Below are 18,178 nucleotides of genomic sequence, written 5' to 3' on the forward strand. Positions count from 1 at the left end.
CAATATGCTAACAAATACCACCTGTTGACAACACAAGACACTGTTCTAAAGTTTACTGAAATCACATATGTTAAGAATAGAAGCACAACATACCCTTGATACCAACTGTGGTACTCTTATTTCATATGCAAATTTAAATAAATGAGATCATTGATCATGATGAATAATTTTAATATATTTACTTTAAAACTAATGTAACTAAATAGTTTTATTATGTCTAGATTGCTGAATCTCAAAGAAAACCCCATAATTTTCTACAGTTATTTAAGGCAGTTAACTAAGTCTGACCCAGGATTACAATTAAAGATTCCCTAGGCACACTAGGTGACTGAATCCTTTTCATACTTGTCTTACCAATGCAATCTGAACTTCTCCTCCAGTGGCAAATATATCACCATCATGGTCTCCATACAAATAAAATTTCTCAATACTTCCATAGAATATTGGAAGAGTCTTAACAGTTTTAACCTGAAACGAGATGACAACAATTCATGTCAGTACTTCTGCATCAAACAAAGTATTTTCCTGTTTTAAGATGCAAATGCTCTATTACTAAGCAGACAAATAAACCCCAGCATCAGTGACCAACTAACTTACCAGCTGTCCAGTTTTGTATGTCTTCCCATCCCACTCTATTGCAGCATACACTGCCCAAGGGCTCTGCATTCTTTTGGATGGTAAATCAGTGCGTGTTGTTACTCCTTTAAAGACTGTGAATTTTATTTGTTTGTCATACTTTTCATGACAGTCTTTGAGCCACAAAGCAAATTCTCTGTCAATTTTCATTCGTTGCTCCTACAAAGAGATTACAAAATAAATACAAATTATTAATATAACACAAAAATTTAATCTGACAGTTTCAGAAGTACAGACAATTATAAGAGTACAGCAATATTCTACTAAAAAACCAAGCTTGGAAACATTACAAAATTCTAAGAAAGCTATACTTCAAGCCAGAGAAAGTGTTTCCCTGAACTCCCATATCCCTCTATGAAGAGGGCCTTTTCAGAAAAACTGACATATAACAGCTATATAAAGTCACTGTTTAAGGTAACAGAAGAAAAAAGACGAAATCTTGTTTTCTCAATTTAAAAAGTTAGCTTTTACTACTCACTAAAACTGAAACAAGTGTCTGCTACAAAGTCCTACAGAAGTGCCCAAGGTGAAACTTCTTTAGAAACCATGCAATATTCACTGATACAAATGACTAGTGACTCAGGCTTTCAAATTGTATGAATTAACCTTTGCCAAGAAGAAATACTTAACAGAATGAAATCATTACCTGTCCATTAAAGATTCGTGTGAACAGAGTATTTTTATCTTTAAGCTTCAGCTCCAGATCCATGAAAGTGAGTTTGTTAGTGCTGACCTGGAACTTATCATTGGTAAATAATGCACCAGAAATTCTGTTGTAGCATTCAATTGGTGCCAATCCTCTCTTCTTCGGCGGAGCACACCAGTCAAAACTTAAACAAAAGGAGAAAGATATTAAAACCCTTTTTTATAAAGAGAGGTTTACATTACAGAAATAGTCTGGTTTACATTGAAGAAAGAGAATACCACTTACTCATCCACAGTTGTGTATGGTATTAATCTTAATTAAAACCCTTTTTTATAAAGAGAGGTTTACATTACAGAAATAGTCTGGTTTACATTGAAGAAAGAGAATACCACTTACTCATCCACAGTTGTGTATGGTATTAATCTTCCATTCCAAAAACATTCAAAAATAGGCCTTTTTCCTCTGGCACCTTTTTCTACTATAAAGCAGTCATCATCATCATCATCATCACTCAATTCTTGATTAAAAAGAAGAGAGTCTCCATGAATAAATTTCCTTTAAAAATTAATGTAACAGCCAAGCCAGAGCAGTTTGTAGCAAGGATTATCTATACTTAATAAGTTAGGCAGAGAGCAGCAACACATGCATCAAGCTAGTTACATACTCTATTACGATTTTTTTTTTTTTTCAGTTTAAGAAACACCAAGCAGATGAACTATGGAAAAATTTTAAACAGAGATTGAAATAATAGTACCAAATTTGCAAATTTCAAATTTGACTTCTCGTCTTTGTTTCAATCTACGTTCTTCTAATATCATAATATCTCGTCATAGTTAAACTAAAAATAACCAAGAACACAAATTATTTTGAAGTCCTAGCATCTGAAACCTCAACAAGACTGAATAGAAACAATTTTAAACTAAGGACTTAAGACTACACATTGTGCTCTGCAGTATTCTGATGTTATAATATTTTTCATCACATTGTTGGTGTTTCATTACTTTTTCAGATTAAAGATCTAAGAGTCAGGAAAGTGGAAATGTTTCCATGGGCCTGTACTCTGTTACCAGAACAGTCACTTTTTTCACAGGACTTGTTCATCCAAAAGGATGCGAACTTTTCTGTCTGCCACAATCCAAATTGGGTAGTAATTTGCACTTAAACTTAATTGTTTCTATTTCATCAAAACATTTAAAGCAGTAGGACTGTCTATACTAAGATAGACAAGCAGAAGGACATTTCACTTACTTGATGGAAAACATGGATCATCAGGGTATGTTTCTTTATCATACAGGAAGGGATGATATCGGATGATGCCTTCCACTATACCTTCTCCATCAACATGTGCCTTAAACTCAAAGCTATCTGCTGCAGTATTTATATACAAAGTCTGCATGTCATCTTTGATTTCTCTAAGATTGACAATCTTTGGTACTCTTCCTTTTTCAAACATTGTAATCTGGAACAAAATAAAATAAACTGATTTTCCATAAAGCAAAAAACCTACAGTAATTAGAGTTTGTGACATTTATCTTAGCTTAGCAAAATTAATTAGTTTCTGTGCTGCAATGATAAATAGTATTACTTTTTAAATTACATGTATATCTCAAAACACTTCTGAGGTTCAAAATGCATGATTAAAGAGAAACATGCAAATATGAAATAAGTTGCCATTAAAGAAGAATTTTGACCAGTAAGTATAAAATCTCTTGCCTGAATGTCAATGTTGTTGGAAGCAATTCCATCTTTTGTTACAGCATTAGCTTCATTGCCTTTTGGTCCATGGATATAATAGTGATAGATATGTCTGAAATACAGTTTAAATGAAAAATATATCTCAGAAAGTCATATTTTAAAATGAGTCATTGTAATTTTCAAAGATCTATAAAAACTTGTATTTTTATTAAGAAGTAACTGGTTCATTGCATTGTCACAAATCACCTCCATGACAACATGTAAATCTCATACAGATTTACTAAAGGGAGTAACTCCTTTTCTCTTTTTTCAGCTCTCATCTCCTTCATGCACAATCATATTAGGATCAATTTTTGACATAAGGGAAAAAAATTTTTATTGTTACATGCCTAAAGATCCCTTACATCACAGTGCAAGCTTGTAAAACTACTTAATTTGTTCTGCATTACAGAGATTGAAAACAACTACAGACAAAAAGTTTTTCACTATTGTTTCTAAAGTCAGTTTTGTATCCATCATCTAATAGGAACAAATATTTAACAAACACTATCATTATTTACAAAAAGGTAAAAATAATCCATTTGACTATGGGGAGCATTCGTGTATGTGATTTGCACACTAGAAATATTTCCATTTGTAAACATTATTTTCTATTGGCACCTGTGCTCATTTAAGAAACTCCAAAAATATCCACACAAATAGATTAATTATTTTCATCTCAGGGTGGTGTTTAGTAGAAAAAATGAGATTCTACACGTCAGTGGGACTGAATGCTTGAAGGAAGCTGAATGCCCTGCAAACGTTTATAATTTCTTTGCTTCTAACATCCACTGCACTAAATGCACCCCTGGAGAAATCTTAGTTCTCAAAAATCTGTCATGGTCCCATTGCTCAGGACTTAACAGCAGACTGGTATGTCCAAACTGCTTAGCATTTTGTCTGCATTTCTTCCAGACTTCAAAATGTGGTCTTGTGACCTTAAAACATAAGTATTTTGGGGGTTTATTTCCCCTCCCTCCTCTTCAGTGCATCTCAAAAAGATGACTGCTGTGACGTATGCCCATTAAAAACAGAATGAAATTGGTACCATGCATGTGTGGCAAAAAGCATGGCAGAAGGGTATGTGAAGGTATATATTGAGGGGAAAAAGGCCCTTACAGCTGAAATAGTGATGCAGGACTATGTCGCACTGGGGAACTATGTCTGATTTGTTTTAGTGTAATAGCTACAGGGTATGTACTTGAATAATTGCAGCTGGGTTTCATCTCAAATTGATTTAGTTCTTTCACTTCAAGAGGCTGCTGGAATGACCAAAAATACCTATGTGTAGGTGTCCACTGGAAGAGCACCTAGAAGCTAATGAGGGACCTAAGAAATTTGTCAACATAGATGCACTCTACGTTTTCATAAGGTTAAAAAGGGCTTCAGCCACAAGTCCTTACATGCAACACTAATGTTTCATATACTAAGGTATTATCTAATCCTTGTACAAACCCTTGTATTAGTATTTATTGTTATTAGATTACAGGTGACGCAAAAAAATTACTACAGCCTGAAAAGCAAGTTCTATCGTTTGCCAGATTTCAAAATGAGGCTATGACTTCATATGTCAATTTACATTCACAGATGGACCCATCTTCTTAACAGATAAACCCACATGATTCAAAGGTGTCACAGAATTCCACATCCTGTAAGCCTGTAATCCAGTAAGACCCTGTAAGCCCACTGACATCACTACTATAGCATAGAGCAGACAGTATCTTAAAATGGGATGAAGCAGCAGTTTTCTTGTGTTTTTTCTTGGTTTATTTTGTTTGTGTTTGTTCTTGGTATTTTTCAATACAAAAAACCAACCTGTAAATGCAATCTCAGATATCAAGGATAGGAGCATAGCTGTGAGAAAGGTAGTACTATTAAAAGTTATTAGCATTTTTATATGCAATTTTTATATTATTTATATAATTATTATGTAATTTGTAATTATGTATCCGTTATCAAGTCACATTAAATACGTGTACACAACTTTGTTTGGATAGGCAGTCCCATTCAATTGTGCTAAAAGAGAGTAATTTGTGGCATCAGCAAGATATGTATCACCAGCCTTAACAGGAATAAAGCCAATCACTAAGTACAAAAGGAAGCAATTCATATTTATTGGACTTTTAGCAGTTCACTCTTAAATCAAATCTTTTAAATCACCAACTTACGCCAGTTGCCTTGTCCAAAGATGAAAGTAGTTTTTCAAGTACTGCATGTGATCTGGTTGTACACCTGTAATGATAACTGCTGTGAAACTCTCTTTATCCCTTTCTTCTAATATTAGATTATGAAGAAATCTTTCATCATCACTTGTGATATGAGTAGAGTCAGATGGCTACAAAAAGAGTAAAATAATAACAGCAGAAATGTAAACCGAATTTCTGAGGTGTCAGCTTTGAAAGGGATTAAGAAACAGAACAGGAAAATAATGCAGAACACATGATGTTAAGTATCACAAAGAGTTAATGCTCAAAATAAAGTCTCCTAAATTAAAGTCAACAAACTAAATTTGACACCCCTGATCCAGTTCATTTTCAACACACTTTCACCACACCAACTGACATGTTCAGCCTAGAAATACATCTAGTCATGTTTAATGTGGCACTCTGTGATCTTCATGTTCTAATCCATCAAATGGAACAATTATGTGTACAAGATATAAGTCCTTTTTAAGAAAATTAAGCCAGAAAAAAAAATTATTTGCTTTAAATGTATAGGCAGCTTTCTGTAGGAGAAACTGAAGTGGAAGAAACACTGCTTTTTCAGTGAAAGAGAAATGGTGAATACTCAGTTCCAGCTGGAATATCCAGCAGTCACAAAGAAAAAAAGAAATTTCTGATTCCAGAAAGTCCTAGTTGTTTTACCCTGGATGAATGTACTTATCTCTTATGACTGGAGGTTTCTAAACTGCATGCTTCACACTGATGAGAGAATAATCCTCTATATTTGGTCCATTCAGAAAAAAAACACTGTTTTTAATACAAGGATTGAGATCTTCACAGCGATTTTGAACAACACGTACAACTGAGAAGATACACTTATCCAGTAAATGCAACTTTCTACCTTGTTTTGAAGGAAAAAAGGCAAAAAAGAAACAATTGACTGAGTTGGGGAAAGGATGAATCTTCTACCTAACTGAAGACAGCAAAATATGTCAGCCAACGAGCTGTCTTTAGACTGACTTTCCCCAGGGAAACAAAGAGCTCTCCTTAAACAACAGGGTAATCTCATCAGCTGTGGGAACTTCCATCAAAAAAGACTGCAACTCTGATGCTTTATTCTGCTCACAGGATCTTTTCAATCAGTCTTGCTGATTTCACAAAAGCAAAGGGCTGTTTCTATGATAGGGATGAGATCACAGATAGTAAAGCAAAGCCTGAATCCTTACCTCTGTATGACCTGACTAATCACCTAGAAGCTGCGTGTACATTTTGAACAAGTGATATCCTGGACAATTTACCACGTTAAAGTACCTCCAAAATTGTTACCAAATTCTTTGATTACCCTCCTACTACACATGGCAAACTAGTATGGCCCTTTCCCATACATTCCTAGCATCTGTCTCAGCTAGAAAAATGGCATTTACTTGTTAACAACATAAAATGGTCCAAGGAAGTGAGAACAGTAAAGGCAGGTGCCTATAATTCATCAACAGAACACGGTTAGATGGAGATGCCATCACTGCCATTAATCTTCAGCGTTTCGGCCTAGTTTTAGAATATCTGAAGTTTGGTATTAATTACATGTTATTAATTACATGTTTATTTCTTTACACAAGAATTTCCTTTACCATTTCAGTGCCTCCTTACCTTAAGCTTTACCTCATGAAAACTATCAGGTGTTTTGCTGATCTTGCTGACTTATCTCCCATATGAAGCATATTTCTTCTACATACTTCTACATAATACACAGTTTTCCTTAATTTATTCCCTAATACCTCAGAGAGCACACATTTTTCTTTGTTTCATACAAAAGAAAACAATTCCTGTTCTTAGAAAGATCTTTCAAGATATTTTTTTTAACCTGACACATTAAACTATACGATATTTCTATTTTCTAAGCTAAAATAAAAAAAGAACCACATACACAGCCTTATGCTATATAGTCTCAAATTTCCCATTACTTTCTTTTACACTCCAGAGTGCAAATGTAAGACAAAGATATCAGCAGATAAGTATTAAAGGACTTTTACATAGTGAGATCATGTTAACCTTGTAAAGGCTTTCAATCACAAAAAAAGTATAGGTATTAAGACCATTTACCTTCCTGTTTCTAATGTATCCACTATATATTGCTTCTTTGTTTTTCTCCTTCTTTTCAAAATCTTCTTTAGAAAGGAGAAGTTCATGAACATCCTGAGTATCTGCAGGTTTGCTTATCATCTGTTTTTTATTAAAGAAACAGCATTTTAAATTAAAAAAGAGTTAACTTAAACATAATAAAACAGCTTAATGCTTTGATTAAAAGCTAGGATAGTAACGATCTGATTATGTAAGAATGTTCAAAAGTAAAGATGGATGTTTACTTACTCTGGCAGACTGTCCAACGAAGAATACTGCTTGTTTGCCTCCAACTCCAAAATATGAGATATCACTATTTAAACTACGAGGCACTGGCAAAGGGCGTACGTATCCTGAATGATCACTAACAATAGAAGTGGCTTTAATGAACTTTCCCAAGACAAATGCCATTTAAAGAAAGAACACCAAAATACTTCTCATCTAAACAACTTGTGTTAAATTATTCCTTCACTTTTCATCTTTCACTTTTGATCTATTATTTCTGCAATATTAAAATGTGCCTAAAATTCTTCATGTATATTTTTTAAAAGGATGTTGACATAGTAACTCTTTTCCTGATTCATCTTGTAAGACACTTCTGTCCTTTCTAACAAACCAAATCTTAAGTGTCATACATATTCAATTTTTAAACCTTAATAACTCTTTCGTTTATTACTAGGTGAAATTATTAGGAGGAAAACATTTGGCAGGGAGAACCTCAATAGAGAAAGAAGCTACTACCCTGAAAAGTTTTCTCCATTTTTAACTCTGCAGCAGGGAAATAGTCAACAGTTCTGTGCGATAGGTACTGCAGTCACAGCAATTACACATTTTTAATGGTAGAAAGTGAAAAGCAAATCCCTCAATGCTCTCTGTCCCTTTTAGGATGTCAAGATATTCCCTGTGAAACTGCTGCAAATGAAAATGAATTACAATGCAAGTCTGATCTTTCTGACATCATTCTTTCATAGAAACAGTTTTGAGTTAAAATGGGAAATAACCAACTATTAAATGCAGTCTTGGGAAAACTACAGATGTCATTAATAATTAAATTCCATGTCTTGAGTCAGCTTTGATGGATGAGCAGTCTTACCTAGTTTAAGCAAATAGGACACACATCTTGATTAAACCATGAAAATCCCAAATGAAAAGGTACGGTTGCTATCCTGGTACAATATACAGCTGTGCTACCACTGAATGATATAAACCCACAGTTTAAAACTGTAGCTTACAAAAGCTAGACATTTCTACTATTACTAAACTCACCTACAGCAACTTTAAAAAACACTGCTTTTCTCTACAAATGAGAAGATGAGATATCCCAAAATCAATTTGTGTGCACTTATCTCCAGTTTTCAATAGATATTGATCATTCTATTTGGAGATGCATCCAATGCAAAAAATACCTCCTCAGCTCTATTATAATTTTCTACTGCCTTGTTACTTTTTACACTAGTTTCTCATAAGACAAGCTAGCTATGACTGAGGCTGTGATCCTTATCTTCAAAGTTACTATCCTAGCCTTAAAGTATTTAAAAAGTGATGAAAGTTCCAGAACTGTACATAATTGTTCCTCTGGAATTTTCTACATTAGGGTTAAGTTCGGCCATTCACGTGGAAGATCCCTTGGGAATGGATTCAAAAACTGTAAAAAGAATTCATCTAAGCACCAAAATCTACCATAAACTTTTACTTCCTTCCTTAAATGCAGAACATTTATTTTGCCTATATTTCTTCACTAAATAGACAAAAAAAATCTAATATAAACACTGTACTGATTATTGCAGTAGTGTAACAGACACTGAGTGTGTTTCTCAGTGCACTACTAGAAAGCTTAAAGGTTAGAGGTAGCACTATAAAAACCCCTGCAGAACAAAGAATGCACCTGACTGGATGTAGGCAAGTCAACGACAAGTTTAGAAAAGGCCGCAAGAGTAAAAAAAACTTCTCACAGTATCATGATATTAGAAAAGCATTTTTGTATTCTGAAGCTTCACTCTTTCCTGCCTGTGGAAAACTTGTGTGTACTGGCATTTAATCATAGAATAACAGGTTTTAGCTAAGTGTTCGTATACAAAATTGTCTTAAAGTTATGTTCTGTGAACCTTCACAGAGTTTGCTAATTGTAAAAAATGATTAAAACTTTCTAACCTCTCGAAGTCACCTTGTCTTGTAAACTTTGACAGTCTATATACAGCCCAGTTGTTAAGCTGTTTAGAAGTCATTCCTCTTCCATTATCAATCACAGCAACAGCTGGTTTTCCTTGGGACTCATCAAATAACTAGGGTAGGAAAAAAAAAACAAACCAAAAAAGGAGCACCAGAAAGAAAAAAAAAAAAAAAAAGAATGTAAACTATACCTGAAAAAGAAGCAGATATTTCTATCTTACCAATTTTATCTGTATGCTCCGAATGCCAGAATTGCAGGCCGTAGCTGACAGAGAATTGTCAATCAACTCAGCGAGGGCAAATGCTAAATAAATTGAAGAAGAATAGCCCTATTAGAAGCTTATTCTCAAAAGACAGCACTCAGAAAACACATAGACACTCACAGCAGTTTTTTCTGAGCAATTAGGATAATTAGGATAACACATTCCCTTAACAGAGACAAAAGCTTAGCACTGTGAAAACCACCAAAATTCTGTAACATTTTGATTTTAAAAAAGCTTTTGTACATATTGTAAGGGACCAGATGGAGGAACCACTGTAGTCCCTTCAACGGGCCCTCTTATAACTCCAGTAGAACTGGTCCAAAGGCAGCAGGTGCCAAGCCACCTTTGCAAACCCCCTAACAAATCCTCATTAACATTTTGAAAGGGATTGCTGGAGAGGAAGGAGTCAGTGATAAGGGTCTGCAATGGCCTAGCACCTGCATACAACAGAGGTAAGGACTGGACAACCAAGTGGGCAGAGGTCTGCTCCAGTTGTTCAATCTGATATATCTCAACCATGCTTACTAAGTGAAAGATGCCTATAAAATGTGGGGCTGTACTGGTGGGCTTTGGGGAGTTTCTCTGACACAAACCCAGCCCCATTGACTGGCCCACCAGATCCAGGACCAGTGATCCTTTTCTTCTCCTACTCTCTCACTTTCTCTTCTTCTTTCCCTTTCCTAAATTAAGTAACCACAATTTCCCCAGGTTATGCAGCTTTAGCATCCTTGTATTTTGGCTTTCATGATCTAAATAATCAACCTTTGTGATTGCTCAGCCTGAACATACATAATAATTGAAGTATCAGCTTTTGTGCTTTTATTCCTTCTATAGTTCTAATTAAATCTCATGTTCAGGTGCAGACCTTGAGAGCTGTTTCACCTTAATCTAATCAGGGGGTATCAGGACAACCCCAGGGGGCCATCATAATTTGGTTACAGGATGCAATGCATATACTTTAGGACTTGTTTCATCATTGAATCCCTCATATTTCTGTTGATGGTAAGAACAGTATTACTGGAAGTACTTAGGAACACTGATGAATTAACAGGCTCCTTACCACAAGGCAAACTTGTCTTTTTCCATGATTAGAAATGAGTAAGAATGATTCATATGGAAGTCCAAAGTGCGTAAAAAAATTACTTTTACTTGTTAAAACATTGAGGGAAGAATAAACTAATTGAAAATCCTGAACAGAAATGTTGCATGGTTTCCAGTTTGTTGGCATTTGTTTACAAAATAACACAAAACTATAAAACAGTTGAAGAATACAACCAAATGTAGGCACATGACAATATACAGCAGCAGAAGTCAGTCAAACTACTAGCACAAGTCTGCTGTTTCTGCTGTACCACTTAAAGACCTTACCTGTTAAAGTGAGGACTACCTAACAATTGGGAAATTGTGGCCTTTAATTTAAAACAGCAGCATCAGTTTGAAAACAATATCACATCTGGATCACTTTATTCCAATTGATCAGCCCTTGAGAACAGAATAAACATTTCCATTCAATGTCTCTGATAAAGAAGTTTTATTACCTACAATTTCCAAAGTTCTTCAGAATGCTACAGCACAAATTACAGTGGCCATTCAATTTAGACACATAAAATTAATCCCTTGACTACTAGTATCATATAGCAACACAAGCATTTCACTATTTCCCTCAAGCTACTTTTGAAGTATACTTTCTTCACTGTAAACAACAGGAGTTGAGCATTTGTTATGTGATCCACAAGTACCATTCCATACCAAAGAACAATAGCCTTTTATCAAGATATGGAACTGGCTAGGCACGCCCTTAGAGATACTGCAAATATCAGCTGCAGTACACTTGCAAACACTCAAAATTGTTATTTGCTCTAATAGTCAATTCTAGTTATTTCTATCATAATAAACAATAGCAGACAATTTGATACAGCTGGTTTGCAGGTGTGTTCCAGAATTTCACATACTAATTTTCAAGGGGTTCCAGAGACTGTGAAAATTGGTAATACATGAGGAAAAAAATACACTACTAATGTCCTACAGAACTGGATCTAAAAGTTAGTGAGCTTGCAGTCTTGACCACTGTAGTGTCTTTAGGATTTAAGAGTTAGGACCACAAGTAGAACTTTTGGATGATTTTAACGGCTCTTGTGGTAGCAAAGTGAACACAGAGTACACTCAGAGCAGGAATTCTCCTTTCCCTGTAACACCTATTGTAGTGTACAGACAAGATCAAGCATTGACTTAAATGCTTATGAGAAGTTTCTCATAAACACCTGAAGCTTCTTCACTCTTTTAGATAGAATGATGATTTAAAGCACCCAAGCAAGCAGCTTTAGCAAGAACGTGACAGAGGAAAATGTAGGGGAAAAGTTCATTTTCCCTTAGTAAAGTTTGCTTTACTACATGGGAGATGAGTGGTAGCTACAAATCTCATGCACACTTATAGGAAATGCAGTACTGATGAACTTCATAAAGATCTTATGAGACATAACAGTTCCTTCAGACAAACCAACAGTTCAGACAAACTACATTGGTGTTTATCACCAAGAAAACAAGAGTTGGATTGCTATGTACATACTGGGGAACTTCTCCAACGTAGAAGAGTTAGTCCTCAGCATATATTAATTTTAATTCTTAATTTAATAATACTAATTTTGCTTTAGTAAAAAAATTTTTAAAAAACAGCAACAATGAAACAAAAACTCTTTAAAAGTTTATGCATATGTTTATGTAAAACTTTATGTATATTTCTAACTGAAAAGGTGTTTAAACATTTGTTTTCTTGACATAAGACACTATAAAAACAGAAAAAGGAACTTCAAGTTATATCATCAAACTTGATGACCACACATCATTTTGCATTTAACACACAAACCTGTTTGTTGAAATGTCACCATAAGCAAAACTAAATGGATGATCCTTGACCTTGATTTCAGAATCCTCCACTCAGACAAGATTTTTTTTAAATAGAGGAATAAGGATGGGCAGTTTTCATAAATAGTACAGATTATTTGTATAGATAAATAATATAGACTATATATACCTCTTCAAAGCCTAAAAGTTCTAATACATGGTGGCTGTAGTAACTGTATGACAGAGCACTAGGTTTCTCCATTGCTCTATCCTTCACCTCTCCCTTCTTGAGGTACAGGTCTTTCTTTTCTCCCTTTTTCTAATTCTTATCATTGCCTTGTGCCACAAGCTTAGCTGTGGTAGTATTAGGAAAATAGCATTAACTTCTCATTTGACAATGTCATTTAAAAGAGAAACATGAATGGATAGTAGAAAAATTCCTTGTTTTGCAGCCAAACCAAATAACAGAAGGTTCTATGTTCCCATCATTGCACTTGATGCCTCACATCATCTTGACATGCCACAGAATTAAGAGTTTTCTTTTACTCATTGTTTTTCTGTCCCAGTGGGTGGGCTGCATGTGTTTTGATATTATTTCCTACATATACACACATGCGCAAGTATTTTCTAAATTTAAATTTGTTTTAAATTATTTTTAAAGTCATCCAATCTTGTTGTAAAGGTTCCCTTCTCTAAATCAACACTGAACTGCTCTACAGTTTCAACCATGTACTACAGTTTGATTTCCAGAAGTGCTCATTTGCATCTTGTCAAATTCTGTGACTGAAATAGAGAAGCCTACAGTTAACACAAATATAGCAAGGAGAACAGTATTTTTACCTGCAACATCTGTAATACATGACTTCACCTAAAAATGCTACTGTCACATCTTCTTCTCTACTAGTCAGCATTAATGTCAGTAAACTAACAATCATTCATAGAATCAGAGACAAATCCAGGTTGGAAGGGACCTTGAAAGATCATCTGTCCCGACACTTAGTGGGAAAGCAAGCCCCAGTGAGATAATGTCCATTGCACCTTGAAAGCCACCAGTGATGGGGACTCTACCATGTCCCTGGGGAAGTTGTTCCAATGAATTATTGTTCTCATTGCAAAAAATTTCTTTTCTATATAGAGATGAAACCTGACCCAGTGCAATTTATGCCCATTGGCCCTTTGTCTTCTCCATGCAGCTTCTTGTGAAGAGTCTCTGTCCTCTTGGTAGCTGCCTTTAAGTTCTGAAATACTGTGATGAGGTCCCCTGGAGTGTTCTGTTCTCCAGGGAGGAAAGACCTAACTCTTTCACTCTTTCCTCACAAGGCAGGTTTTCCAGGAATAGTTCTTTAGTCTTCATGTCTGCATTTTTTCATTACAATTTTGAGCCTGCTGTACCTAAGATGTACATACTTAAAAAGTAATCATAGCTAAAGACAGAATTTTCACAGAATCTATAATTAAATTTTTTCAATAAAAGAATATTAAATGCTGCTTATATATGCAGCACCTTTTTTAAAGAATTACTTGCTCTCAATTATGTTAAGGATTGTTGAACAGATGGGACAGCAGACAAATTTCCATGGTAGCTCATATGAAAACTGGTCACCAGCTTAAAACAAAGTCAGCATAGGAGACAAAAGATCTGATAAAAAAGGCTGATCACTCTGGGTTACACCTACAAGATTATCATCAAGACTGAACTTTACTTCTAAAATGTTCACACTTATTTAAGAAGCACTTGAGGAGGTACCTCTAAATATGGATTTAGGGCCACTTAGAATAATTTTTGAAAGAAAAATTTGTACAAAGAACATAGTTAATTTTTTTTTTACAATAAAGACTGTTTTTTCTCTAGCTTCAACTAAAAGTTAAATTGCTCATAACCACACTATATTCATATAAACATCATTTACACAAGATTATTTTGCCAAGTACTTACGCAAAGGATTTTGCCCCTCACTGGCATAGTACTCATACATCCCACTTTTGACAAGTGTATCGTAGTGGGGCAGGAAATCAATTCGCTCCTTAGTTGCAGAAAGCAGAATTTGATCAACTGACTGTAGCAGATATAAAGTAACTCCATCTTGAACAAGTTCACCTGCAGTGAAGATGAAATATAAATCCTACTGAAGAGTATCCAGTGCATCAGTCAATATCTGCTCTCAAAACCATTACAGGTTTAGCCTCAGGTATTATATATTTTCTTAGGTATTAATTGGCCTCTAAACAAGACCACAAAATTTAAAATGTTTTCACATTTCCAATCTTCCTAATGCATGTTTTCTCACATGACAGCTGTTTACATGCCATTTGGTCCTATCATTTATAGAATTTGTAATGAAAGGTAAAAAGTTACCCCGTATAACTGTCATCATACTAATAAGTAATTGTCAAAAATTTGCTTGTGAAAGTCAATTTTCTCACAATTCTTAGTAAGCTATTAAGGATTTGTACTTCCAGTTAATTATTGCAAGTCACAGTGTGCAAACAATTATCATACAGTCTTTCCAATTAATATAAGAAATAATTGTGTTTCTTTTGTGGATTAAGATACTTACTGAAGTTTTCTTCTGTAACTTCTTTCCTGTTTGTTGTGGTGATAACAAAGTTTTCATCGGTAGATATGCTAAATGCCTATAAAAATTGAAGATTATTCAGTTATGATCACTAGGTACCTCACCAAGTATTGAGATAAAGAACAACAAAAAAACAGTCTTTGGTGCAAACTACTGAGAAGTGACCAAATATTTTCCCCATATTAACTCAACAGTAGAACACAGTTTTAAGTCCAGAACTTAACTTTCTTTCCTTTCTCAACTTAGCAAAAACTGTCTGTAATAGAGTAATTTGGCTTTTTACCTGCTAAAAATATGGTCTTAGCAAGCATTAGAGGAGGAACTGTCTGATGGGCAAACATCCTAAGGGCTGGGAAAAAAAAAAAAAAAAAAAAAGTTGTTCTGCTTTTAAACCATTATGAAGAGTGCAGTATTTACTTTATGGCTGCAAGAAATTAGGGTGAAGTAGTGCAAGCACAGGACAGTATCCTGCTAACAGAGCTGGGGCAGCCTCCTCCTTCTGGTCCTCTCCCCCATTCCATGGGTGAGCATCAGCTAAGCCAACTGCACCCAGCCTTGCAGACAGAGCTACATTTGCATTTCCTGGGTGAACTCAGCATTACTGTATCTATTGGCAGCAGGTCCTTTCTGCTTTGGTCCATGTGGCTGTCATTTTGAGATAAGCTATAAGGTTCATAAACCAAGTATGGCAGTCCAAACAGCAGAAAAAAACGTTTTTCTTGCCTATGAAGGAATTCAAAAGGCCACAACCTCTGTAAGGTTCTAGTCACCCTATAAAATTTATCACTTGGAAAGCTTCACTTGTATGTAAGACCTATTTGTTTTACTTCCTCCTTCCCTTTGTCCCATACTTTTAGTTACCCTGACCTCTCTCTTCCTACTACACCTAGTAGTGAGGTAGCTGCACAGTTGTCCCATTTCGTGGATGTCCTGTTCAGAAAGACGAGCTGGTCATCCCAGAACAAATGTGAATCAACAGGGTAATGTACTTGATGTTTCATTTATAATAAAAATGTTTGGTCAAATGTTTCATTCTCCCGTGTAAGAGACATGATATCTTTTGTTGACTTGATACACAGTTCAGGTTTTACTGCTGGGCATCATGCTCTTTTTCAAATAAGCACTGAAGGTGCACCCAATTCTTAACTTCAGAAGATTCACATACCATCCTTAGATAATAAATCTAAGTGGGTTATTCTCTTGCAAATTATCCAGATGCACAATCATGATCTAGCTAATGTCATTAAAACAACAGAATCACTGTATTCAGAAATATTTTTGCATATTCACAGTGAACGCAGGTTTGGATGTTACTGTGTTAAAACATCTAAGCAAAAAGCTTATTTTTTTTTTTTGATACAAAAAGAAAAGACTTTGGGGAAGAAAAACAGAAAAACGCTCCAAATTAATCCACAATCGAAAAAATAATTGTTTGTGCTCTAAAAAAAGAAAGGCAGATATGTAAAAAGATGAGTATTCTTAAACTATTGGTTACATACAATCACTATCTGCAAATGCCGAGGTTACAAAGATTAACAGTTACACTCATACAAAAGAGGGAAAAAAACACCTAAAACCCCCACAGATTATATAAACAAACAAAATTTTTTATAGTCTGGGAAAACAACTGTTCACTAAGCTGTTCACTAAGACCCATTTAAATTGTTCACTAAGCCACACTTGGAGGTATAATGAGCATACACTGCAAAGTTTTGGTGCCAGAGGGCTGGAGGAGTTAGCAGTGCAGAACAAGGCCATGAATTGCTCTGAGCCAGTCACTGCCAGTGCCAGATGGCTCTGACTGATGGAAGCAACCCACTGTGCACCAAAATTTCAAACAGAAGGGCACATGATGCTCTGCTCAAACATACTGGAGGAAAAATAGAGGAGAAAATGGGAAACAAGAGAAGACGTATTAGAGGAGACATTGCTAGGGACAGCACTGGAGACACTGTTGAAAGGAGGTGGTTCCATGGCAGACCTAGGATGTCCCCATCCGAGGTGCTGGGGCCCATGACAGATCCATGTCAGAGGCAAGGAATTTCCCCTCTCCATCCTTCTACTCCCGTGGGGCTGTGGCCTGGGTAACCCACCAGAGCAAAAGAAAACCAGTGAAGAGCATGGAGAAGGAGCAGAGGGAAACCCTGCAGATAGCTCTGACCTCTCCTGCTGCCTGTTGCCTCACCAAAAGAACGTGGATTTACCAAGTGTTGTGCGTGGGGAGAACAAGGGAGGTTTACACTAGTAAGGAAAGAGAAGCATGTGGCAGAAGAAAAGCTTGGAGAAGGGGAAGGAAAGGTGGCCCCCTAAGGAGTCTGTTCAATTGCCCCCCTAATCAATAATCAAAAGTTTGTGTTAATAGGCAATGAGCTAAATTATGAGTTGAGCCTGTTTTGCCCACAGCAGGATGTCAACTTCATATGAAATTATACATAAGCCAAAAACCTGTTTTTTTCAAACAGAAGAAATGCATTCTTTGTAAACTGGGAGCTCGGTCTGGAGAACAGCCTACGTTTCATTATAAATAAATAAAGCAAATAGCTTTCAATTTGTTGGTGAATGTTTATGACGTGAGGTTAACATAATGCTAAAAGGTAAGAGTTTGAAACAGCCAAATGAATGCCAGATGCCAGAGAAGCTTTCAGCAGACCAATTTCAGGTATGATATTTGAAAGTGCAAATGAATTGTGGTAATTTTTATCCTCAAATAAGAATCAAGATGCAAGGTTCAACTTATACACTTGCTTGAGTCCCAGGTTTTATTTGTAAACTTAACAAAAACCCTCAAAACAACCATAAGCCCACAAATCACAGACAACTCAGCAGCTGAGACTTCTTCAAACACACATCAGTTATTTTCTCTTTCACATAATAGCGCATAAGCAGCAAAACAAATTTATCTCCTCTCAGTCTTCTCCAGGCTAAACTGTCTCAGCTCTCTACCCTTCCTCCTAAGATATTACTCAGTACTCCAGTCACCTTCCTTGCCTTCCACTGGCCTCGCTCCAGTAGTTTCCCTGTCTTTCAACTGGA

The 18,178-nt window shown here is 35.6% G+C and overlaps 1 protein-coding gene across 1 annotated transcript in view; it reads right to left on the minus strand.

The window, feature by feature from the left end:
* The window catches only part of SMCHD1 (structural maintenance of chromosomes flexible hinge domain containing 1), a 70,484-nt gene that overhangs the window by 46,652 nt on the left and 5,654 nt on the right, over positions 1 to 18,178 (minus strand). The window contains exons 2-14 of the mRNA XM_071737245.1: positions 15,128 to 15,203; positions 14,506 to 14,667; positions 9,687 to 9,769; positions 9,448 to 9,578; positions 7,546 to 7,660; positions 7,279 to 7,398; positions 5,185 to 5,351; positions 2,996 to 3,089; positions 2,531 to 2,741; positions 1,679 to 1,799; positions 1,283 to 1,466; positions 598 to 795; positions 355 to 468 (exon numbers count right to left, since the gene is read on the minus strand). Of these exons, the coding sequence (XP_071593346.1) occupies positions 355 to 468; positions 598 to 795; positions 1,283 to 1,466; positions 1,679 to 1,799; positions 2,531 to 2,741; positions 2,996 to 3,089; positions 5,185 to 5,351; positions 7,279 to 7,398; positions 7,546 to 7,660; positions 9,448 to 9,578; positions 9,687 to 9,769; positions 14,506 to 14,667; positions 15,128 to 15,203 (1,776 nt within the window). The remainder of the gene's footprint in view (positions 1 to 354; positions 469 to 597; positions 796 to 1,282; positions 1,467 to 1,678; positions 1,800 to 2,530; positions 2,742 to 2,995; positions 3,090 to 5,184; positions 5,352 to 7,278; positions 7,399 to 7,545; positions 7,661 to 9,447; positions 9,579 to 9,686; positions 9,770 to 14,505; positions 14,668 to 15,127; positions 15,204 to 18,178) is intronic.

Source organism: Heliangelus exortis, chromosome 2, assembly GCF_036169615.1.
Source record: "Heliangelus exortis chromosome 2, bHelExo1.hap1, whole genome shotgun sequence".
Classification (NCBI taxonomy): Eukaryota; Metazoa; Chordata; class Aves; order Apodiformes; family Trochilidae; genus Heliangelus; species Heliangelus exortis.